Genomic DNA, 25402 nt, shown 5'->3' on the forward strand with positions numbered 1-25402 from the left:
GTTTGGGTTAGGGTTCTAAAGGAGTATGTTCAGGATTAGGACTAGGGTTATAGTCAGAGGAAGGGTCCAGGGGGTAAAGGTTGCCCTAGACCCGGGATTCCCCATCTCCCTGCCTACCCTACCCCACCCCGACATCGTGTCTGCCGTACCGTCGTCGGCGCCACATACACAACGCGTACGCAGCGCGGATTCCATTCAGAGATCTAGCTATCGCGCGAGAAGGCTAGCGATCCATAGCTAGCATGCATGCCAACAGTGTGTGTGTGGGCAATGTACTCGGGTCGATCAAAAAAGACCTGTCTAGTCACTCTCTCTGACTCTGGTGTGTTCATTCTCGGAACTTCTCTGTAACGACTAACATGGCTGCAACGCTAGCAAGATTTGTCACGTCTCAGCTTAAACCAGCACTTACGGTCTTTCAGAAATGCAGGCATCTCCACCCGTCATCTGCCATAATCAGACGATCTTTTGCAGGTAGTTCAACACTATTTGATGGTAAGTCTCTGTTCCCTAGATTGTTATACTTGTGCTGTGGTAGTAACTATACATACACAGCCCAGTCGATGTATATTCAATAGCGACACAGCGTATGGTCGGGCTACTGTGCGTCTGTGGTAGCAGCACTCGTACATGCGCCCACATATTCCATGTCATGTTGTGTCAGAAACATGTAGTTAAATTGGCTTAGCAGAATGGTGAAATGTGCATATATATGTGTCTGCTCTCTCTTATTATGACGGTTGCCCCTCCACTGTGTACAAAACAATGGAACTGACTGGTTGAGTAGAGTGAGATGTTGCCATTGTCATGATAATTACATGATGACTTCAGTTCGGGAAACCCACTCACAAGGGGGGCCCCTCCTTATAAGTAACCCGTCCCCCTTATAAGTAACCCCGTCCCCCTTATAAGTAACCCCCGGGGCACCCCTTATAAGGAGTCTCCACGCTTTTTTGCAATGCAACGCGAAAATGAAAGGACTGCGGCAATTCGCTTGATTATGTCCATGAAGCTTCACAAGTTTCCTAGTTACGAAATTTGAGCAAAATCGGTTCGAGGCATCATATCTAAAATCATGGATTTAAATGCGATGTCAAACGACCCATGCGAATGCTGAAATGCGAGCGATTACTGGCGTGAGTGTCGCCAGGCGCGGCGGCGCGGCAATGCTTGAGTGCAGATGTGGCGACTGAGTACGTACTCAGTCGCCACGTCTGCACTCAAGCATTGCCGCGCCGCCGCGCCTGGCGACACTCACGCCAGTAATCGCTCGCATTTCAGCATTCGCATGGGTCGTTTGACATCGCATTTAAAGGGAAGATAAACCCCAAGAACAATGTGGCTTGAGTGAAAGCAGCAACATTAGTAGAACACATCAGTGAAAGTTTGAAGAAAATCGGACAATCGATGCAAATGTTATGAATTTTTAAAGTTTTGGTGTTGGAACCGCTGGATGAGGAGACTACTAGAGGTTATGACGTATGAGTGGACAACAATACCAAGAAAATATAAAGAAAATACTACAAAAATCTATTTTTCATGAAAAGTACAAATTCCATCAATTTGATATTGACATATGTTAAGGGTAGCAATTATTTCCCCTGCTTTCTGAAAGCGGTTGGTCCACTGCTCTTTCATAATTCTGGAAAAGTGATTTTTTGTTGAATTTCCTTTATATTTTCTTTGTATTGTTGTCCACTCATACGTCATATCCTCTAGTAGTCTCCTCATCCAGCGGTTCCAACACCAAAACTTTAAAAATTCATAACTTTTGCATCGATTGTCCGATTTTCCTCAAACTTTCATTTATGTGTTCTACTAATGTTGCTGCTTTCACTCAATCCACATTGCTCTTTGGGTTTACCTTCCCTTTAAATCCATGATTTTAGATATGATGCCTCGAACCAATTTTGCTCAAATTTCGTGAGTAACTAGGAAACTTGTGAAGCTTTATGGACATAATCAAGCGAATTGCCGCAGTCCTTTCATTTTCGCGTTGCATTGCAAAAAAGCGTGGAGACTCCTTATAAGGGGTGCCCCGGGGGTTACTTATAAGGGGGACGGGGTTACTTATAAGGGGGACAGGTTACTTATAAGGAAGGGCCCCCCTTGTGAGTGGGTTTCCCGAACTGACTTGTATTATTATTAAGTTATAAATTAGGGTCTAGGGAGAGTCCCGTCTAGCTCTAGTTGAGTCTAGGAAAAGGACATGTCCACCTTCATTATCAATATCATAGACATGTATGATGTGGATTGAGTGAAAGCAGCAATATTTAAGTAGGGTTGGGGTACCACCTATCGTCACCTTAAGGATCTGTAGCTTGTTTATTCTAAAAATATAGCACAAATTCCCCTAATTCTTACCTCAAATATGCCATAAATACTGCAGTTTTGAATGTCGTGACCGTCTCGTTGATTATGAATCTCCATTTTAAAATAGCGAAATTTTAGTGCGTGCGTTCCGTTTTCTTCGCGCAGCTAAAAAGGGTACCTTGCGATCGGCACCCCCTCCCCTCCATAGGTCACATGTGAATTTCACAGCATAGCCATAGGTAATACACGTGAATTTCACAGCCATGCAATATATGCGTCGTTACTGAGCGGATGTGTAATTGAAACGTTTTTAGCTTGGTTTGTTAGCATGTTTTTGAGTTTGATTTTCGTTTCTTCGTTTTTATTGTCTTTATAGCTAATGACACTTAATCCTGCACATACCTTTTCGTTCTATACGCAAACAGCCATGATACGCAGGGTGCCGATGCAGAGACTCGCAACAAAAAGCACCTTCTGATCTGGAGATTCTCCCACCTGAAACCCCTAGCAAACGGGAGACTCCAAGTTGATGTGTGCGAAGCGCCAAGTTCCTAGGGTTCTAGATGTTCTCTGGTGCTATCTAAGGCTTATTTTGTCAACATACAATAGCAGTAAGTAAGAAATCCTTTCCAACGGGAGACACAGAGCCAGGGCGGGAGAAATTAAATCTCAGACGGGATAATGGGAGATTTTGCAAAAATGGGTTTGCGGCGGGAGATCTCCCGTCGAAAACGGGAGAGTTGAAGTCTCTGCCGATGGGAAGGTACCCTGCCGATAGGTGGTACCCCTACCATACTACCTAGACCTAGAGTGTAACACATCAGTGAAAGTTTGGGGGAAATCTATCTACGACCAGCAGCCTCATACGCATAGCGTAATGGGGCTGCGCACTGTAGCATTCAGGATCATGACAGAGTAGTATAGCGGACAAGTATCAACTTAAAATCGAAAAATTTCTTCAATTTGAAGACTTACCAGTGAAGTTGAAGTATTGACAGCAGGGTTCGTGCAACGTTTAGTTGTGCCAATCGTCCCTTTTTGTTCAAATTGATGACTTAATGTGACTCGATCCAGAGGAACTTTGGAGAACTACACTGAATTGACGGCCAGCGCATGCGCACACAAACTCAATGGATTTGGGTTTGTACACATGTGATGTGTGCGCATGCGCTGGCAGTCAATTCAGTGTAGCTTTCCCAGGTTCCTCTGGACCGAGTCATATTAAGTCATCAATTCGAACAGAAAGGGACTATTGGCAGACCTAAACGTTGCATGAACCCTGTTGTCAATACTTCAACTCTCTGGTAAGTCTTCAAATTGAAGAAATTTTTCGATTTTAAGTTGATATTTGTCCGCTATACTACTCTGTCATGATCCTGAATGTTACAGTGCGCAGCCCCATTACGCTATGCGTATGGGGCTGCTGGTCGCAGTTAGGGGAAATCAGACAATCCATTCAAAAGTTATGAAGTTTTAAAGTATCTACTCAGTGCTGGATGAGAAGACTACTACTACTACAGTGTATGATGTCACATTCGTACAACAATATAAGGAAAATATAAAGAGAATTTCACAAAATTATACTTTTTGAAAAAAGTGCACATTTCCTTGACTCATCACTGACATATGTTAATGGTAATTTTATTCCCCCTTGCCTTTTGAAAGAGGGAAATCAGGTGTTTTTTTATAATTTGAGAAAAGTGAAAATATGTTGGATTTTCTCTATATGTTCTATGTTGTACATGTGTGACATCACAAGCTGTACTACCTGTAGACCTAGTAGTCTTCTCATCCAGCAGTGACTGAGCAGAAACTTCAAAAATTCATAACTTTTAACGGATTGTCTGATTTTCCTCAAACTCTTGCTGATGTGTTTTATAAAATGGGTTCAAGAATGTAGCCAATTGGAAGCGCTGAAATGAGTCACGTGTGCGTGCATGATTTCTTACTATTGCACGGCCGTGCAAAAAAAGCGTAAAGTCACTGATGTCACAATGTTTACACTGGCAGTGCACACTCAATTAGTTGTTACAAGTGCGTCGCGGGCTACTATACGCGCTGTCAATCCTGTAAGCAACTTCTAGTTTGGGCTGCCAGCCGGCCTTTCTTGTGCATAACATGTGGCGTACGTATACGCTTAAATACATACTACAGTACTTATATGTGTGGGATTTCCGAGTGCGACGTGCGTAAATGTTTGGGACGAACATCTTCGGACATCTTGACTTTTGAGCTAGTGCTACATGTAGCTGACTGGTATTGACCCACAAAGGTACATGAAAAATGCTGTTAGTTTTCGACCCATTTTATAAATTTATCAAATAATACACAGGTTTGAGTTCGTGACATTAGTGGAGATGCAGCTCACTCTCGGGTATTTACAATGTAGTTCAACATGCACTCAGCTTCGCCTCGTGCATGTTTCACAATTGTAAATACCCTCGAGTGCTCTACATCTCCACTAACGCACTCTCACCTGTGTATTATATGTATACTATCAATATTGCTGCAGTCGCTGTATCCACTTATGTCTGTGAAGGTGAACCTGTCCCTTAGAGGCACATGGTCCCGGTGGTTTAGTCAAATGCGTATGCGGGCGCACGGCGCAAGTTTCCTGTAGAGACCTACGCTATCGACTCCTCTTATGCGCTCACGCTGTGGCCCACTTCCCCGAGTCCGAAGAAGTCCGATTCACTGTAGTCAGTGGTCCGATCACAGTTCGGCTCATGATTCGGCTGAGGGGGATGACAGCTTTAGCAAACTTCTTTTGTGATGTCATAAATAACAAGCACATATGCACGCACCCTGGCATTACTACAGACTGCGCGATGTGCAGAGAAGACAACGAAGGCAACGTTACTTAGCAACACCTACGGACTTTACTCTTGATGACAGCTCAACTTCCGTAATCTTCGTATAAATGCTAACGGTGATCGGCAGTAGCATCAACAGCGCCCTCTACACTACCGGGACTACAAAATGTATGTGCCTTTAACCCTGGGCTGGGTGGGGGCGCTGTAACCAGTAAAACTAGAGTGCCCTGGCGACTATAGAACCTTACCTAGATTCTATATGCAGTTTGTTGAAGTAATGGGAATGCACTGCGACGCCTGCAAGTCTGTCAATCATTCATCGTTCAAATGCAAGCAAACACCGCCGCATATTGTAATAGCATATGGTAAGCAAATAATCCACGTTGGTGAAGGTGATGGGACAAACTATCACTTCCGAGGCGATCTGGATGTAGCTATCCTTCCGAAGCGCAGCTGACGAAAGATAGCGTACACATTCAGATCGCCGAGGAAGTGATAGTTTGTCTCATTGCCTGAAACTAAAAGTTGATTATTTGCTTTATATTCCACATCTAGGGTCCTAGAAATTCCCATTTTATTCCACATCTGAAACCGTTTTAGCTGTCTTTAGGTATCCGTAGGGCTGAGGCTACGTGTGCGCGTAGATGACAAAACAATGAATTTGCTGCGCGCACCGCGCGGCACTGAAGAGTGAAAGTGCGTTACACTGTGTACTATCAAGTGACCTAGTTAAATGATAGTCCACAGTGCAACGCACTTTTATTTCGCGCGTATTCATCTCGCGTTAAGACTGTATGGACTGCCAGAGATCAGCAAAACAAACAGCTGTCTTTATACAGGGCTCGACACTAACTTTTATTTTTGGTGGCCCGATCGGGCCACCATAATCTTTAATTTTTATTTTTTGGTGGCCCGAAAGTAAAATCTGGTGGCGCGGAAAAAGAAATCAAGAAAAACATAAGAAATACTAAATCGGTCCTACTGAACATAGAAAATGAAATATTAAGTATTACTGAAGTGATACATGTACCCATGTCTAAAATAAATGAAGAGAAAATTCAATCATCTTACCGTTATTCTGAGTTCTAAGATTTAGCAAATAGGCTTATAGATTATTATAAAAGTTGATGCCTATTTAGGTGGTCAAAACTTACGTTTGAAACGATAGAGTGGGAGCATTTGCAGACATTTGTGAACATCCGACATCTGTTTTGGCATTATAAAAGAGCTGGAAGTTACCGTTATTCATTTCTGATTGTAAAAGCAATTATCCAACATTTACTATATGTATTTTAACACCGAACGGAGCTGAATGTTACTATTAATTTTTTATGTAAAAGCAAACATCCGGCATTTATTTTCTCATCGTATGGAGTTGAATATTATTAGTATTCATTTCCAAACGTCAAAGCTAACATTCCACATTTATTTCAGCATCCTCTGGAGCCGAATGTTATTCTTATTCATTTCCGAACGCAAAACCAAGCATCCGACACTTCATTTAGTATCATACGGAGCCGAATATTACCGTTATTCATTTCCAAAATAAAAAGCAAACATCCGGCATTTATTTTCTCATTGTACGGAGTTGAATGTTATTAGTATTCATTTCTGAACGTCAAAGCTAACATTCCACATTTATTTCATCATCTTCTGGAGCCGAATGTTATCCTTATTCATTTCCGAACGCAAAATCAAACATCCGACACTTATTTTAGTATCATACGGAGTCGAATATTACCGTTATTCATTTCCAAAATAAAAAGCAAACATCTGACATTAATTTTAGCATCTTACGGAGCCGATTGTTACCGCTGTCCATCTACAAGGCAATCATCCGACTTTTTGGGGGCCTGATTGGGCCACCAAAATCTTCATTTCTGAAATTTTGGTGGCCCGACGCGCGTTTTTGGTGGCCCGGGCCACCGTTAGTGTCGAGCCCTGCTTTATAGATGACAAAACAATGAATTTGCTGCGCGCACCGCGCGACACTGAAGGGAAATTGCGTTGCACTGTGTACTATCAAGTGACCTAGTTCTTCTCAGGTGATGTGATGGGCAAAACTACGCTTTATCTCGTGATCAGCTCTTGACCAATCCTAAAGCAAGATTCTTAGTATGTGGAATATAATTACGAATATCATATAAGTGGCTATCCCTAACTATTACCTCCGAAAACGAGTTGAACTGTCATAATCTTGGAGATGATTTCTGGGATACCCATTCTAACCAATTCGCCATTTTAGAATTAGAATCATGGAAGCATATTTTGCGCATATGTGCAAATTAATATTTTCCTTTTTTTTTATATGTAAGTATACACGGGTATAAGAATGTGTGTTGTTTATGTTTTATCCATACTCTCAGTCAGTCCATGCATGTTAAATGCATGATCGACAACAACTGTGTTGTTAGCGCATGCGCCGTGTAAGTACTTCAACAATGCGAAGTGCTTCAGGACTAAAAGCTCAGATAAAATCTTTCACTGGGCTCTTATAGCAAATCATATTGTAGATCAGTCCCAACGCTAATGATAGTAAGTATGTTATCTAACATTACGGCTGCAAGTTTTAATACGTGTATAAAACCCTGTATTTTGGTCTGTGGTTACCCTGGTACAGACATAGTATTAAAAGTCATATGAGGAGATACTTAAAAAACGAGTTGCCCTGCGACCGTAACACAAACGTGTTGGGGTCGCTGGTGCAGTTAGAATCTAGTTAGTAGGCCCTATAGATCTAGATCTAAACTACCTAGATCAAGAATTCTAATAGAGAATGATACTACACTTCTCATGGTTTTTTTTCTTTTTGTTTGACAAAATATAAATGTGCATCAGTGCATGCTCTGCATAAATTAAGAGCAGTGAATGGAGTGGTGACAAAAATGATTTGCAGTGTGATGGGGGCCGGACCCATAGCCGCCAGCTGCAAGCTGGTGCTATTGCCTGCGCTAGTAGCTTGCTTTCATTCACAAGAATATCATTTGGCGCAGGTGGCATACATAGAAATAGTATTAATAGGTATAGGGACCTATGACTAGTCTTTTCATCTTGATATAAAGCAACTATGAATATTGGAAATGTTGTACCCTCTCACATGTGGATTTATGTAAGGACCTTAGAGTGATGGTTGATTCTACACTTAAGTTTGATCAGCATTTTCAGTTACAAATAAATACAGCCGATAAATTGATGAATTTATTAAGAACATTTGTATATCAAAACAAGGATTATTTCTTATTGTTTTTTATAAAGCTTTCTAAGACCTCATTTAGAATATTCCCATGCAGTGTGGAGTCCTTATTTGAAAAATAGAATAAAAACAAAAACAAAAACAAAAATCATACGTTGTATACTAGCTTCAGAAAATGTCAAAAGGAGAGCCACAAAACCGATAAATGAAATAAGAGCTCTGTCTTATGAACAGAGATTGATGCATCTTGGACTTCCAACTTTAGAGCTCTTTCCACCGGGTGAGAGGTGATATGATTGAATCATTTAAATCATTTCATAAATATGATTAAAAGGTAGTGCCTGATTTAGGTCTGATATCAAAACAAGGAAAAAAAAGAGGACATGGTAAAAAGTTGCATATTTTTAGATCACATACCACTACAAAAAGAAACTTGTTCAACATGCGTATCAGGAAACCCTGGAATAGTTTAACAAATAACTTTGAACATGCACCCAGTGTCTACAGCTTTGAAATTGGTTTAGATAAGTCTTGGAACGATGAACCCATCAAGTTTAAAGTAGGCACGCATAGAAATCTAAATTATGCATAAACCAGGGTCATATATACCTCATTATAACGAGGAAGTACCATAGATTCCACCTAACCATGTTTCGAATTCACCTAGAAACGCTTACCAATGATAGGCCCTTCTTAATAAAACGAATAACTAGTTTTAATAAAGCCAGAGAACAGCTCGTTTGTACTCTCAGCGGGAAGATGACGTCACCGTGATGAGGCCTCGATCTTATGCGAGAGAGCGAGCGCGAGCTAGCGCTAGCTAGCGTATGGCTAGCTGTATACAAAGCCAAGCTAATACGTGTAGGATGCGAAGCCGACTAGACTTTCTTGTTGAAAATGGCAGAAGGTACCTCTGACTTGGATATCGAGGACCTCATTTTGGAATGTGATCCAGATTCGGAGGATTCGTTTGATGATTCGGACTCTTACGATAACAACCATGGGGAGATAGGCGAGTACGACGAAGATGAAAGTGACGTCGATGGATCATCAGGCAGTGCAGGTGCAGTTGAACGCCAGCCTGTACCGTATCAAAACGAGCCTCTTCCTCGCAATCCCGCCGTGGCTGGCCGGGTAGTGGAGCGGGAGAGAGATGGCGACGAAGGCGCGGGTGAAATCGATCTCCGCAGTAGACTTGACCCAGCTAATGTTCAAAATTGGCAAGTTTTAGCACCGTTTGTAGCAGATTTCATATCAAATTGAATAATGTGAAATGTGAGTATGTATTAGCCCAGCCACAGGCCATCAACATGAATTTGGGAAAGTATCAGAGTATAGAGACCTTTCAGTTTCAGTTCAATAGAACTAGAACAAGATTCAAGAAGTTTGATTGTGAGATTTTGAGTTTGGAATGAGAGCAAGGGCCTAGCTGTTAGCAATTCAATTGGCATGACTTTGTCTGAGCTAGGGCCTAACTTTTTAGACTATGCCAAAATGGGGAAATTAGCAAAGGTAGTTTTGTTGTTGAATCAAGATATCTGGCCTCAAAATGCATTTTTGATTTGGATTTACCAATTAATACCCCTTTATTTTTTAACGTACGCATACAGGCCTTAATTGCATGGCCAAAAGAAATAGTACAATATTGTAAGAAATTTAAACCCATAATACCCCACCCCCCCCAAAAAAAAAAAAAAAATATATAGTAAACAAAAGGTCAAAATGTACAAGGAAATATGTAAGAAATTCACACAAAAATGCATGAGACATATTAATGATACTGATTTTTTCCCTGTAACTATTTGTTTGAATGTTAAAACGACCTTGGTGTTAATACGACCACCATGAGATTTATCTCAACCACAAAAACATTGAAAATCCATAAAGCAGATACCTTACCTGCAAAATTCAGCACAGAAACAACAGGGCCTGCAGCACAAGGGCCTCTAGCGGCAACGCTAGACCTTGGAGTCTGGACTTTCGTCTGGACTTTCTTCAAGTTCTGGCAGCAGGGCTAGGGCCATTCGGGGTATGTATTGCATACGAAACGTTTACGCTGTGCCTATTATTAGCGCTGTGCACGTACAGCTGTCGACGGAGCGGCGAGTAGAATCTTCTCGGTCCTTGACTGCTCACTAGTCCTAGTCCTAGTTCTAGTCTAGAGTCTATATGTACTGAGTGCCGTTTTCTTCTAACTAGGCGTAAACCGTGATTGCCGTTGACTATTTTTTGGATTTAGATTTTAAAAATCACTCAGTCCTCATCTTCGTTAGATAGTTTGAACTGTGATGTCGAACCATTAAAGGACAAGTTCACCTTCATAGACATGTGGGTTGAGTGAATGCAGCAATATTAGTAGAACACATCAGTGAGAGTTTGAGCAAAATCGGACAATCCGTTAAAAAGTTATGAATTTTTGAAGTTTCTGCTCAGTCACGGCTGGATGAAAAGACTACCATAGCTTGTGATGTCACATGAGTACAACGATGTAAAGAAAGAATAAAGAAAATTCAACATATTTCCATTTTTCTCGCATAACAAAAGAACACTCGACTTCTCTCTTTCAGAAGGCAGGGGGAATAATATTACCCTTAATATACATCAGTAGCAAGTCGAAGAAATGTGCACTTTATTCAAAAAGTAAAGTTTTTTGAAATTCTCTTTTTATTTTCCTTATATAGTTGTACGCATGTGACATCATACACTGTAGTAGTCTTCTCTTCCAGCAGTGACTGCGCAGATACTTAAAATATTCGTAACTTTTGAACGGATTGTCCAATTTTCCTCAAACTTTCACTGATGTGTTCTACTAATATTGCTGCATTCTCTCAATCCTTATGTATATGAAGGTGGACTTGTCCTTTAACTATCGCTCATCATCAATGCATAGTTAGTGCAACGTTACTTTTTTTACACACAGTTTTCTATGGGCAGCACGTTCGGACAATGATGCCAATTTCATTTTGCATATCTGGAATATTCCCCACAAATTTGATCTAAATAAAAAGCTTTTGAAGAGATTCCTTTTAAAAATTAATAAATATTGTTTAACATGTTTATTTCAGCTCCATATTGCAATTTTACTAAATAACAGTTTTTGCAGTACTTCGTGTGAGATTTCATCAGTAAATTGACATGTGTAGAACCTTTCTAGTTCGTTTTGCTAAAGTCAGTACTATTATTTTCTGTTGGCGCAAAAGGGCCGATAACAATATTTGAATAGCGGAATAGAGATGGCCGTGTGTAAGCAAAGGCTTACACAGAAATGAAATAAAATCACACAAAAGAAATATCAAAGATTCATTTTCTTGTGATCTTTATTGATTGCATTTCATATAAACAGAAAACATCATCCAGGTGAATAGGTACAATGTTCCCACAAACGAAATATCGCAGACGATTGTACACAGGTAAAATAATGACTTACTGATATCAAAAAGCTTGAATTTCCACAGAAATGTTATATTACTTTGATAATCCCGTAGTTTTAAATGAGAACTTTACAGTGACAGATTTGATTTTACTAAACTTCCGAGTTTCCTGACGATGAGGCGATCGCGAGCAGAAAAACATAGATCTACAGTCTAGCAATGCATATCACATGCATGCAGCTAGCTAGCTGCAGCGTGCGCGTGCAGGCTCGATACGGTGACGTCACATTCACAGCCGTTTCCAGATCGACTCGCTCCGTGTCTGGTGCCTGCCCCGAGTTGTCCGAGAGAGGGCGATTCTTTATGCGGGCCTACTTTAAAGGAAACCAAAACCCAAAGAGAACTGTGGATTGAGTGAAAGCAGCAACATTAGTAGAACACATTGGTGAAAGTTTGAGGAAAATCGGACAATCAATGCAAAAGTTGTGAATTTTTCAAATTTTGGTGTTGGAACTGCTTGATTAGGAGATTACTAGAGGTTACGACATCATGTGTGGACAACAATAAAGAAATAATTTACATACTGATAGTCTGTATGCCCCAAACTCACTACCTGCGAAGTTTCGTGTTTGCGCAATTAGTAGTTAGGTTAAAATCAGAGCAAATAGACTACCAAATTTTTGGCCAAGCTCTGGAGGTAGTCTCGGCCCGGGCTCGGCCTGACCTTTTGTCACTGTAAATGCAAACTGGACCAAATGCGGTACCAAATTGCGACCGGCGTGCTCCCAGTAATAATTGTTTGTTTTCAAGCAGAGCGCCACTACAACAAAATACTGAAAGGTTTGAATGAGAAGCCTGGGCCAAGCCCTCCACTGTAAACGTACAGACTTGCGGGGCTGAGTACTGCAATTAAGGCCGGGCTCAGCCTTGTCTCAGCCCGGGCTTGGCCCAGCCCTGCACTGTAAATGGGGTCAAACATTGCCAGTTAGAGAATAGTTTCTCCTTCAATTTGCTGAGTAGATAGTATCATATATGATGGCTTCTGAGGCAAGATATTGTGATTGTCCTGAAACACTTCCCCAGCAGTTTTGCGTACAGTAGCTGTTTACTTTATGTAAATGAGGCTTCGAGGTCATGTGCTTTTGGCGAGTCAGTGGCATCGTATCGCTGTGCCTGATAAAGCATTCATGTGCCTTGGAGCAAGAGACCAGAAGCCTAGTCAGCAGAGCTCTGAAAAGGTGGTATTCGAGATATTCATGTCTATTGTTCAGGGTAATTGTAAGCACACACTCACATACACATCATTGGTTCCTGTGTAAAGTTCAATTTTGTACAGAGGGTTCAAATTTGACCAAAAATCTGGAACTTAGCTTGAGAATTAATAATTTATCTAATGAAATTGATTAATATTCAAATTCAAATATTCAAATATTCAAATCATATTCAAATCTCCTCCAACTGAATTGTACACTATTCAGCTATTCCTCATAAATAATCAGTGTTAATCGATATAGTTGTCAAAAGTGGGAAATGTTTTTTTTTGTAACACCTGGTATATACAGGTATGGTACATTTGTACTACAGGACAGCATGGTATTTCTGGACGTGCACATCTCTGCATACTAATGACATTCGATATGCATGGGACTTTGTAGACTAGCCTCACAGGGCGTTGTATGGGCCGAGATTGAAAAAAAAAAATGTGACACAAAGATATATAGGAAACGCTAAGAAATTCACATTTCACCTCAGATTTAGAAGATGTCGATTTATCACAAGGTTTTATCACTTGAATTGTTTGAAATGTTCATGTTATAGTGTACCTTTTACTGTACAATACAAAATTTGAGCCTCATTTGCTGATTTTCTCTTTTTCTTGCACTGGTACGAATGTGTACATTGAATTGTCAGTATGAATTGTGATTCTGTGCAAGGACAAGATGTGGAAAACGTCGATTATTCCATTTAATGATAATCGTGTCCAGAATTATAATGGGATTTCAAACCGTATTAAAAGATAACTTTTTGTAGAGGGGTACACTGAAAGTCTATTTTCCAAAAAGCAGAGTGAATAATGAGTGAATAATTTTCATAATTTTGCAAGATTTGTAATTTTCAGGACTTGATGAATAAGTGGTGTTATTTTTGGCTGCAATTTCATCCTCTGAGTTCGAAATTCAGAGCCATGAGAGAAAAAAAAAGCGTCGGATTATATGATCTGCTCTCCTAAACTGTATGTATTCCCATAATGCTGTGAAATCAACCAGACAAAATATTTTTTGTTAGAAACAGTTGGCAAAAAAAAAGGAGTTTTTTAAGTGAATATTGAGTCCCAATACCTAACTGGTCGTCTATAGATGCCATTTCTTCATGAAAGGCGCTACCATTACTTTTGTAATGCCTGTGATATTCCATGTTGCCTAGATATTCCATGTTACCTAGATCTAGTGTCTATGCCTATCTGTGGAGTGTTGTAGTGTTACCGTCTGTAGTGAAGCTGTAGAATTGTTCTATCTGTCCATTAACATACAAACAATCACCATAACTGGTTGTTGCGAATGTGTGTGGGGGCTTTCAGCACCAAACACACTTAGGCTTTGAAATGTGCTTTATTTGCTGCAGTCAGTTCATAAGTCTAATTGGCATGTTATATGCTGAATAGTCGAGTCACAGCCCGTACAACCTGGTACGACTCCGTGGGCTGAAACTAGCCCCAAAAAGCTGTTAAGTGTCTTCAAGGGGACACATCAAGAAAATGTCAATATCACAGGATGAAAACCTATCAAAAGATATGAAGAGAAATGAAAGGATAACAAGTGAAATAGTACAATTAGAAGATAACTCCTGATTCATAGACTGTTGCACTCTTTGTCACAGGCGGTTATGCGCAGTGGCAGTGCAGTGCATAGCGTACTCAGCCTGTAAATGGTGGCAACTGTGCTTTTCACTGCCTTTAGTGCATCAAAAAATGTAGTGGATTAATGCAAACTTCTTATCCCAGCTGCCCTACCCAGTAAGTTCACTGTGCTTTTTGATGGTGACAGGAACACCTCTATCTCAAAAACTTGCTTAGTTCAACAGCTTAGTAAACCGTAAAAATCTGCTCACACCATCTGCTACTACATGTATTGTCTTCATCAAAACTAGCAAAAACTAGTAAAAGTATCTTTAGTCTTTTGGTGTAAGTAGCTACATAGCTAGTGGCGCGAGCATATACATGCAGGTGAGCTTGATCTCTTTTCAAGTTGTGTTGTCGATATGGTCTGCAATTGTATGATGGCAAATTTTTTTAAATGAAAAAATGTCCTGAGAAAGACAGTTTTATTCTTCAGCATATTTTGAATAGTGGGCCATGCACTGAATTAAACATTGGGTTGTGATAACCCCTGATATGCAGACAAAAACAAAAACAAAAACAAAAACCTGCCACCATTAACTTTTTTGCATTCCTCCCCATTTCCAGCATTTCAGTATAATTATTCTGTAAACTTATCTTTTATTTTGTGTTGTTGTGTAATCTGTGTACCGGTATTCAATTTCTGTAAAATATTTATGTGTTTCTGTTGGAAATGAAAAAAAAGAAGAAATGAATGAAAAAAAATATGAACGAAAACTGTATGACCCATTTTGACACATTGAGTAGATAAGACTAGAATTTCATATACAGCTGTACATATTGTAAATGTATATTATCAATGATGGTGATACTCAAAGATCCCAGACTCATGTAGTCTATATAGCTCCTAACAGTAGTGATAATGAAAACAGTAATGATAAGGAAATGATAGTGTCCATTTTCCATACCTTGTCTGTTTCAAATGGACACTCTGGAGTCAGAAAATGAGTCATTTTGCATTGTTCGGAACTTTTAGTTGGTCATTGTAGGATGTTGGTTACATTTATATGTTACTCAAGGTTGCCTGAAATGTGTCAAGTTCAGTTTGGCATGAGATCAGAAAATATCTAATTGCAATAGTTTGTCATGACCAAAATGAGAAAAAGTTTTGTTTCCCAGTTCAAATTTATGGGTAAGGAACTCTTGAGCACATCAGCAGTCAAGGAAGGGAGCTGTTGATGGGATGGACTCTGCTTATATTGAGCAGTTCCTGTTGGTGGCCTGTTGTCATGCCAATGATGCCATATCACAATTAGAAAGCTTGAAAGATGACTAGGATCTTTGCTAACATTGTACTTGATTGTGAGACGATATCAAGTCTTGCAATTTTCATTTTGGTTGCCGTCATGTATGTAATTTGTCTCTTCTATGTTTCCATCTCTAGATAAAAAGTACAGCACTGATCATGAGTGGGTCATGCTCCAAGATGACCAAACAGGGCAAATAGGCATTACAGACTTTGCACAGGTGAGTTGAAGATAAGTTTCCTGAATATGGCAGATAGGTTTACATCACAACTTGTACACACTGGGTAGATTTTCAACACTACGTATAACTAAATCTTCTGTCAACTAGTCTATTGCAAGACTTACAGCTAAAACATAGTACTCGGCAGGACCTTTAAAGTGTACCAATACCCTGAAGATTATGTTTCCTATTTTGTAGAATATCGTGAGACTTGCCCTCTACAAAATATTAGAATTTTTTGTCACTCTAATTTTTGTTTTTTGGGGTTTCAGTATAAATTTTATGGAGAATATAAAAGAAAAAACAACTTGAAATAGATTAGTCTTTCACCCAATTCTTTCAATTGAACGATCGCGCTATCAATATTTTTTTCCAAATACTTCTTGAACGATAGTGATATGCGGAGTGTGCGCGTGATCAGCTTACTGATCGACATGGAATTCGAATATTATTCGTAAAAATGTATGCGTATAGCTAGAATGCACACACATCAGTACCAGCGCTTACGGAGCAGAACTTAAAAGACAAGTCCACCTTCATAGACATGTGGATTGAGTGAATGCAGCAATATTAGTAGAACACATCAGTGAGAGTTTGAGGAAAATCGGACAATCCGTTCAAAAGTTATGAATTTTTGAAGTTTTTGCCCAGTCACTGCTGGATGAGAAGACTACTATAGATTTTGATGTCACATGTATACAACTGTATAAAGAAAAGATAAAGAAAATTCAGCATATTTTCACTTTTCTCGCATAATAAGAGAATCCTGGACTTGCCTCTTTCTGAAGGCAGGGGGAATAATACCCTTAACATACGTCAGTGACAAGTCGAGGAAATGTGCACTTTTTTCAGAAGATACATTTCATGTCAGGTTTAACCCTAACTAGGCCGGGCTATTTAGGTAGTTGATAGAGCCAGGGGGGGGGGGGCCTCCCAGGGCCCCCCCCCCCCCCCCCTCCAGATCTCGGCCGTCGACCGCGCGATCGCGACGGAAATTGGCACACACATTGCCTATGATGTAATCTAAAATACCATGAAGTAAATTTTTCAAAAAATTATCATTTATGCTAAATTATGCTAATTTATTGTTTTTTGAATTTCTTATGTATTTCGTTGTTTTTTTGACTTTATGTTTTTCATTGTTTTTTCGATGAAATTTGTTCGCGACATCGCTCCAAACAAGAAAATATGTTATTCATTGATTTTAATCAATAAAACACCAAAATAATCATGCTTTTATGAAATTTGCCTGCAAGCACAGTTTGCATTGAAATTGTACACGAATTCACGTTTTTGAGCAATTTTTGGTCTGACATGCATGTACATATTTATGCGTAACTTCGGAACCGCGCGTCCGGGCGTCGCAAATTTGGTGTCAAAAGATGCGGGAGACTCAAAAGAAAAAAGTCATGAAACGTCGCAGCGATAGCTTTTTGCGATTGCGATACATCGCACGGAACGTCGAGGGGGGGCCTCTGAGGCCCCCCCCTCCCCGGCCTAGTTAGGGTTAAAGAAGCTTCCCAGCTGCACCACTTGGCCCTGCACTCACTTGTTTCCATACAGGTAGTCTCATTTTCAGCCTGAAGGCCTTGTCAAAAGGCTATTATTTGACTGGATATGACATCACCTATGAGTCACATCCTTTCAGTGACAAAGAGAATTTCAAACAGCATGGTGTAACATGTCAAAGCATTAGCCATTGGCTAAACGCAAGCATGTACAGTAGATCTATGCTAGTTAAATTATCCTGCATGCACATCAATGCAGTGGTTGGGACTGGGTGCAGGCAGCCTATATGATGCAGCGGCCAATGATATATCAATCCCTACTTGGCTCGATTACATCACGTGATGCATTGTTGCAGATCTTCAACTGGGTAAACGATGACGTAATGAATGTTGCCCTTATGTGGAGTCAGTACAAATTTTCAAGATGAAAATACATGCTGTGATGCATATTATGCGTGATGTACATATTATATTATATCTGTCATGCAGCAAACACAAAGTCCTTTCCTTGTAGTACTGTTAAAATTTCCTGCATACCTTTATATTAAAAGTTGATAGCCAGGAAGCTCTCCTGAACTTGCCTTAAATAACAACAACTATTCGTGCACAGTGGAATTCATTATTTACATTTAAATATAAAAGGGGCAGATGAAATGAGTAGCTGTAAATGGGTCATGAGGAGAATATATCCCAATTCATATACAGTCAGCCTTGCCTAAGTTGACCTTGCAAAAGCCGAAAACTCTTTAAAGTATCTCTTTACTTATTTCTCTGAAATACAAGTAATCTTTCACAAGTCAAAATTTACAAGTCGAATTTCGGCTATGTCAAAGTTAATTTCAAGTCCAGATTTGTGTGAATACATGTTATTGCCATTGCACAAGTCATTTTTTTTTCCTTGGCCACAGTAGGGTTTTGAAAAAAACAAAAACAAAACCAAACAAAAAGCAAACCCTCACAATCAAGTACAGCACCAATGCGCAACATCTGTGTACATTACACTACATCCTATTCAATTCTGCTCTGAAAATGTTAACATATATTGTTTCTGCCAACATGTCCACACCGTCAGAAACTCTAGCTTGGTTGGCTGGTGGTTACGCGCATGGGTAGGGCTTTTATTCCTTCGTTGATTATTGTGTATCAGACCATATATGCAAGATATACGACAAGAATCACACCAAGGCATATGTTGTATACTGTCTACGCCGAATATTTCGCGAGGTTTTTATTTTCGCGAATTTCGCGAGTTGGGTGCTATTCGCGAAATTAAAGACACGCGAAAATATTAACTCTGATCCCGATGTGAATGTGACATATGCATGTACATTTGTCCGTTCAGTACAGGACTCCACGATCGCGAATTTAACAACTCGCAAAATCGTCGAGAGTTCCTGATTCACGAAAATTGAGACTCGCGAAATATATGGCGTATACAGTATCCCTCGGCGGGAACACACAACATGATAGCTCATATATTAAAGTGTGTGTTTAGTGACAATATTCAGCAATTCAGGCGGTGAAGCCGCATGGCATGAACATAAGATCTTGACTCTGTTATGTGAGTTACCACGTATAAAACCAACTCAAAACCAGTACAAGATTTGTGTTCACTCTTATGACTTATTTGTGTCCTCTGCACTTTTTGGTGATTGTTTATGTATTATTGATGATGAATGATGTGATTGATAAGGAGTGAAGAATGGAGATAAATACTGTGCATGTAATTTGCCCACACTCTTACCCTTACCACGATGGTTGTGACTGCACAAAAAAATAAAAAAATACATCCAATGCATTTCAGTTATTGCAGTCCAATAATTGAGCTTCAAAGTTCTTGTATACAAACTCAAATGAAACAAAAACTCTGTTTCCTATACAACATGTCGCTACTGTCGACTATAATTTTATGGTCAACACCAACATAAAAAGACATTGCATTATGAAAATTCATGAAGAAATGTAAGTCATAGTGTTTTCGTCAGTCCCAATAGTTTGACTTAGACGAGGTTGACTGTACTATCTAAAGTGGCCTATCAATTTCAAGTGAGACCCATATGATGGCTTATCAGTATGAGATGTCCTAATGCCATTAAATGCAGCCTGATTTGAGTGATGTGTTTTACGGTGGTAATATCAAGTAATTTTGTGTGCTTATTTTGTATGTGTGTGGGTTTTTTTCTGATACTCACAGGGTCAACTCGGAGATGTAGTATTCATTGAACTTCCAGAGGTCGGAGCAACATATGAGCGAGCAGGTTAGCAATGTGAAATTTTGTTTAAAGAAATTATAATTAATCATGATTTACTGTTGAACAAGATCATTATTGTTTAGATTGTTTACATTGAATACGCAGTGCAGCCTTTAAACAGATTGACAAAAAAATGATCACTTTATTTGTCTGTTTGTTGCTCAATTTGAAATTTGTATTCAGGGTTCTCGCCAGGAATTTCTTCACGCTTGTCGGCATTTATGCGCGCTGTTCTGGGGGTGGGTACGGGAGGGGGGTTCCCCCTCCCGCGCGAAGCGCGGAAGCCTTCGCTAATGCTCAATACAACACAGATAAATCGCCGCTAAAATGCCACTAAATGCGACATTTTCACGGAGATGTAATGAACGTTGTGAGGGGCATATTCTCACAGAAACAATGCAGAAATAATAAATGAAAGAGAAGTAGGTGCCGATGGTGGAGGTTCCGATTTCTTTTAGGCCTTTCCTGTTTCACTGTTATAATAATTAGCCGCCTCTGCATCGCAACAACGCGCGCCGTGTTGCTTTCTCGCCGTCTGCTCGACCACGTGGTAGGCCTATTGCATGCAGATGCGCGAGAAGCGATCGAGAACTTTTCGGGACATCGTTGCACTTTCATTTCTGGGTATACTGCGGTAGTTTGGCCGTGACATCAAAGAGATATCATACAAAAATGTAATGATGGTCATTAAGAATCTACAATAAAGAATCTACAATTTATTATTTCATCATTACTACTTCTGTCGGAATAACAGACCCTTAGAGTACGAAAACACGCTGTTTTGTGCCGTCGTTTTATTCCGAAATTTCACTGGCAGAACGTTCGAAATGACAAAATTGATTTCGTCGTGAAATGAACGGACATTTTTTCTTAATCATTCTTGGATTAACGAACCTTCAGAATAAAGAATCTAGCATCATTTTATCATTAATCTGGCGGAGTAACGAAAAAAAAAATGAATCCTGGTGGCGATAACTGATGCTGGTGTAGAGAAAAACAAAGACAGCTCGCTCAAAAGATGCTTCCTTCTTTGCAGTTTATTTTCTCCCAAGTCATTCCTATCGTTCTCCTCCCATGAACCCCTGCCATGCACGGACGATGAACAAAACAAAATGTTACCGATGCTGCAATGAAAAAAAAAGAAGAAAGAAACACTCCCTCAAAGCAAATTATCTACACTTTTCAAGTTGAACAAATTGATGTTCGTAATGAAGAATAAAAAAAAAAAGCACGACCTCAAGCAGTGGGGAAACTTGATATCATGGCTTGTGGAAATTTCCATGATATTTCCACGAAAGCCAGGTGTCAGATAAAGAATGTCGCGCGTACTGCCACCTTGCTTCAGTGGTCGTAAACAGCGTGTACATAGCATGTTAACCAACTGGGAACATCGATGAATGATCATCATTTATTTTCTGCCCATGAAGGCCCCCTAACCCACCTTTTAACAAACCAAGCCAGTAGCACGTGGAGCATTACGTATACGTTGAACTTGAAAGACCATCATGACAGAATTACTATAAATTTCGGCCCGGAGAAGGGTAATGGAATATTCACGAATGACGTTTACAAATCCATAGAAATTGAAAAGGCTAAAATGGAACGCATGGCTTTTTAGATTTTAAAAAAAATAACCCACTGAAACTACCAAAACCTAAATAACAATTTGCATTTGCTTACTCCATCGCACGTTCTTTTTTTCTTTTCTTTTTTTAACGAAAAATGGAGTTAATTTTCTCTCTGCGGCAATGCTTTGAACGCATCTAATTTTGCGTCATTGCCGATGGCCAGCTTCCTAAAGAATTGATACGAATCCTTTCAAATATACGAAACAGTCTAAAGATCCTGGATCCTGGCGGTGAATTTCGGTGGTATTATAAATCCTGCTCACTATCAAAATTTAATCATCTGTTCCTTGCGCCATTTTACCAACCAACTGTTCCTGAAAATTTCATCCTAATCTGTTCCCAAATTTTGACTTATTTTGCGAATAGAGAGACAGACAGGCAGACAAACTAACAAACAAACCAAAGCAGCCAAAAAAAAAAAAATAAAAAAAAAATACAACCTTTGGCGGAGGGGGGCATGCATTTCATATCGTTTGTTTTTGCGTAACCCGACAACAAGCGAGCACGTGTCAGCCTTCCTCAGCCTCGCTCGGCCTCCGACCCTCTCTTCCCGTCCTCTCTCTCCCTCTCACAATACACTGTAGCGTTGTACACGCAGGCGGCTGGATAAGTGGCCGGCTGGGTGCTTGTGCATGTGTGTGTGGATCCCAAATCAGAGCGCATGTGAGTGAGCAAGTGTGTGATGTGTTGTGTATCAGCAGGGAGGTGAGACCTCCCTGGTATCAGCTAGTACGTCGCTCTGTTGAGCCGCGTTGTTGTGATCGGTGCGGTGACTGCGTGGGTAAATTTTTGCGCTTGTATAAGTATGTAAACTGCAGCTGCTTTCAACATCTAGCTTCTTTTCTAGCCAGATAATAAAGACTGAAAAAGGCGAGAAATTGGTCCGAACTTAGCTCGTCAAGCAAGTTACCCTTGTCGGCAAGTTCACGCGTGGTGTTACCCTTGTCGGCAAGTTTTACCCTTGTCGGCAATTGCTTCTTCAAACCGCACGCTTGTCGGGGCCGACAAGGGTGATATACGCTGGCGAGATCCCTGGTATTATAAAACTTTATGATACACTTATATTGTATGTGAGACCTTGTAATCTTAAAGTGTATTTTACATCTTGTATTAGGGTAATTCCATTAAAAAGGATCCCACTAGTTAAATGCCCCTTCTATTTGCTTCATATTGTCATTGCTTAAAAATTACATACCCTAAATCAATTTTACTTCTGAATACTCTTATTCAGGTAAGTATCTTCCTTTTCAAAGTAAAATATAGAAATTGCTTCTTCAAAGTTCCACATGAATTTTGACAAAAAGTGCAAAATCACAATGTTTTGGGGCAAAATTGTGTGACATTTTACTGTAACACCAGTTAGACAGATTTACAGCTTGTTTGTGGATTAAAGTCTATTTTAAGGGGTCAAAAATGATAAAAGACGAGCAAATTTTGAACACTATAAATATAATTCATGCATCAATTGATATACACATTTGCGCACGTAAATCCCAAGAAAGACGTTTCTCGTGTAGGTTTTGGTGTCCCCATTATTGCTTACACGAGAAACCTTAATTTATGAGTGTGGAATCCATATTAAGGACCAGTGTTGAACTGTTTGTTGTTATTTTGGTAGCAATCACATAGTTTAAAAGATTTCAAGAGAAAATTGGGGTAAAATAAATAAATTTGAAAAAAAGACCAAATTATAATTTTCACACATTGGCTTTGGTGTCCCCCTAAATATTGCGTCGGGGCACAGTGATAGCTAATTTTTTTTGTCTTATCACAACAAGAATTGCTCCTCATTGGTATATTTTACAATGTAGCTGTGGTTTCTTTGTAACAGGTATCAAAAAATTGACCACTCTATTAATTTGAAAAAAAATGCAAAAATAATATTTGGTGTCCCCCTTACACAGGAAACATTGAAGAATCTTTTTCCTGGCCAAAAATAGGGGTTGTGTCATTTTTTCAATAGTATAGTTGATTTCTTACTTCAAAATAATCACTTCTATTGAAACAAACATAGAACTAGTTTGAAATATGTGGTAAGATGCCAAAATGGATGGTTCACCGTGTAAGGGGGACACCAATGGTGTCCCCTTTACATAGTGAACCAGTTCCCCCCCCCCCCCATACACTGCAATTTGGTATGCTGACTTCCTTCAATTTCAGTTTAGAATGTTAATTTTCAGTCAGTTTTCAAGGGACTTACTCAATATGAATGTTTTTTAAAGTTATGTTGAACAAAAATCTGATTTTCTGATTTTATTGGCAAAATAGGCATGTCACAAAGTGGGTCCCTATTCTATGGAATTACCCATTACACATTCTTATAATTTAAACATGAAATGCTTTGCAGGGTGATTTCTTTATGAATTTCTTGATCCACATAACTACAAATGTATGCATAAAAATGTGGGTTTTTTTGTGGGGGGGGGATATTTTACCCAAGAATACTCTCATCTGCAAATTTACAAAGTGGCTCAGCCTGAAAAGTTTAGTTTGCAGAATTTCTTCAAGAAGAATTTGGATTGATTTGCTTTGTTACTGCATTAACACTGTATTAGGAACGTCCCTTTTCTTCCTCAGAGCCATTCGGTACTGTAGAGAGTGTGAAAGCAGCAAGTGATGTAAATGCTCCTGTATCAGGAGAAGTGGTGGAGGTGAATACTGCCCTGGAGGGAGAACCAGGACTCGTAAATGTTTCTCCTTATGATGAAGGTGAGGTTCTACAGGTCGTTTATATCTACTGGTAAAAAGAAAGAAAAATGATAGAATAGAAAGAAAAGTAGACGTGTCAGTAAACACCCCTGTAAACACAAAGGAAAAGTTATACACCCAGAAACTTTCACCTTGGTAAGCTGTCTAATGACATACAATATACTTTATTTCTGTTGGATTTCTTTGCATTGTCAAATGGCATCCAATAATATATGAAGCACTAACAGATAAACTTCCTCATTATAGGAGGGTAATTCAGTCATTCATAAAGGGTACTATGATGCAAGAACTTTGGTTGAAATGCTACGTGATAGATACACCACTCAAATCATAACCATTTTCATTTCAGCACTTTGTACCAACTCCACAAAAGAATAACATTTGTGAAGTGTTTTGCCAGGTTGATGCTCTGTAGCAATACATCACTGAAATGGATGCAACAACAGAGTAATACTGTATATGCCATATATTTGGCTTGGTGTTTATTTCTCGCAAATTTTGCAAGTTGGGTGCTGTCAGGGAACTTAACAACACACAAAAATATCAACTCTGATCCCGATATGAATATGAACTGAGCATGTATCTTTCTCCGTTTATACCTGTACTCCACGGTTGCAAAGTTGCAGGTGATGATGATAATGATGATAATTATTGTAATTCTACAATATTGATAGTCCAATCCCCCCATCCCCATTAAAAAAAAGAACCTGTCAGTTTCACTGGGGTAAATCTGGGTAGTTGGGTCAGTAATCATGCAATTTCTTGCTACTACAACTTTTTAAGTGTAATGTCTGGAAACTTTCTGACACTCCCAAATGTAGCATTGTTTTACATGTACATGAAATCATCACTTGATATCTCTCTCACTTTGTCAGGCTGGTTAGTGCGGATGAAGCTCAGTGATATCTCAGAGCTGGATGACCTGATGACGAAGGAGCAATATGAAAAATACATCGAGGAGGCAGAAAGTTAGGGGTTTTGATAATCATATATCATGTACGATGCTTAATGTATAACGAGATGTGTGAAGTAAAGCAGAATATTCTTCCAGGGAAACGGTGTCGGGCAGACTGTTACAAAATTATTTTCCTTGTGCTCAATCATCGAGCTGAAATTTAAAAAAAAAAAGAAAATGAAAAAATAGTGATAATGAAAGCCCTGTGTGACTTAACCCTAACTAGGCCGCCCCCCCCCCCCCCCCCCGACGTTCCACGCGATGTATCGCTATCGCGAAAAGCTATCGCCGCGACGT

General features: G+C 39.6%; 1 protein-coding gene across 1 annotated transcript; it reads left to right on the forward strand.

Annotated features, from left to right (window-relative positions):
• Positions 1–321: 321 nt before the first annotated feature.
• On the forward strand, positions 322–25324 carry LOC139729758 (glycine cleavage system H protein-like). Its single transcript, XM_071640691.1, has 5 exons — positions 322–495; positions 15971–16053; positions 19756–19819; positions 24019–24150; positions 25026–25324. Exons 1-5 carry the CDS (start codon positions 360–362, stop codon positions 25121–25123), a joined length of 513 nt encoding a protein of 170 aa, XP_071496792.1. The 5' UTR covers positions 322–359; the 3' UTR covers positions 25124–25324.
• The last annotated feature ends 78 nt before the right edge of the window (positions 25325–25402 follow it).

Source organism: Diadema antillarum, unplaced genomic scaffold (genome assembly GCF_040938485.1).
Source record: "Diadema antillarum isolate AM-2024a unplaced genomic scaffold, OU_Dant_1.0 seq00000263_RagTag, whole genome shotgun sequence".
Lineage (NCBI taxonomy): Eukaryota > Metazoa > Echinodermata > Echinoidea > Diadematoida > Diadematidae > Diadema > Diadema antillarum.

Bases quoted from the DNA above. Each gene is read 5' to 3' on its own strand.
- LOC139729758 (XM_071640691.1), top strand. From the start codon at position 360: ATGGCTGCAACGCTAGCAAGATTTGTCACGTCTCAGCTTAAACCAGCA. The intron at 16,054-19,755 runs GTGAGTTGAAGA...TGATACTCACAG, and splicing joins GCATTACAGACTTTGCACAG to GGTCAACTCGGAGATGTAGT. The intron at 24,151-25,025 runs GTGAGGTTCTAC...TCACTTTGTCAG, and splicing joins TGTTTCTCCTTATGATGAAG to GCTGGTTAGTGCGGATGAAG.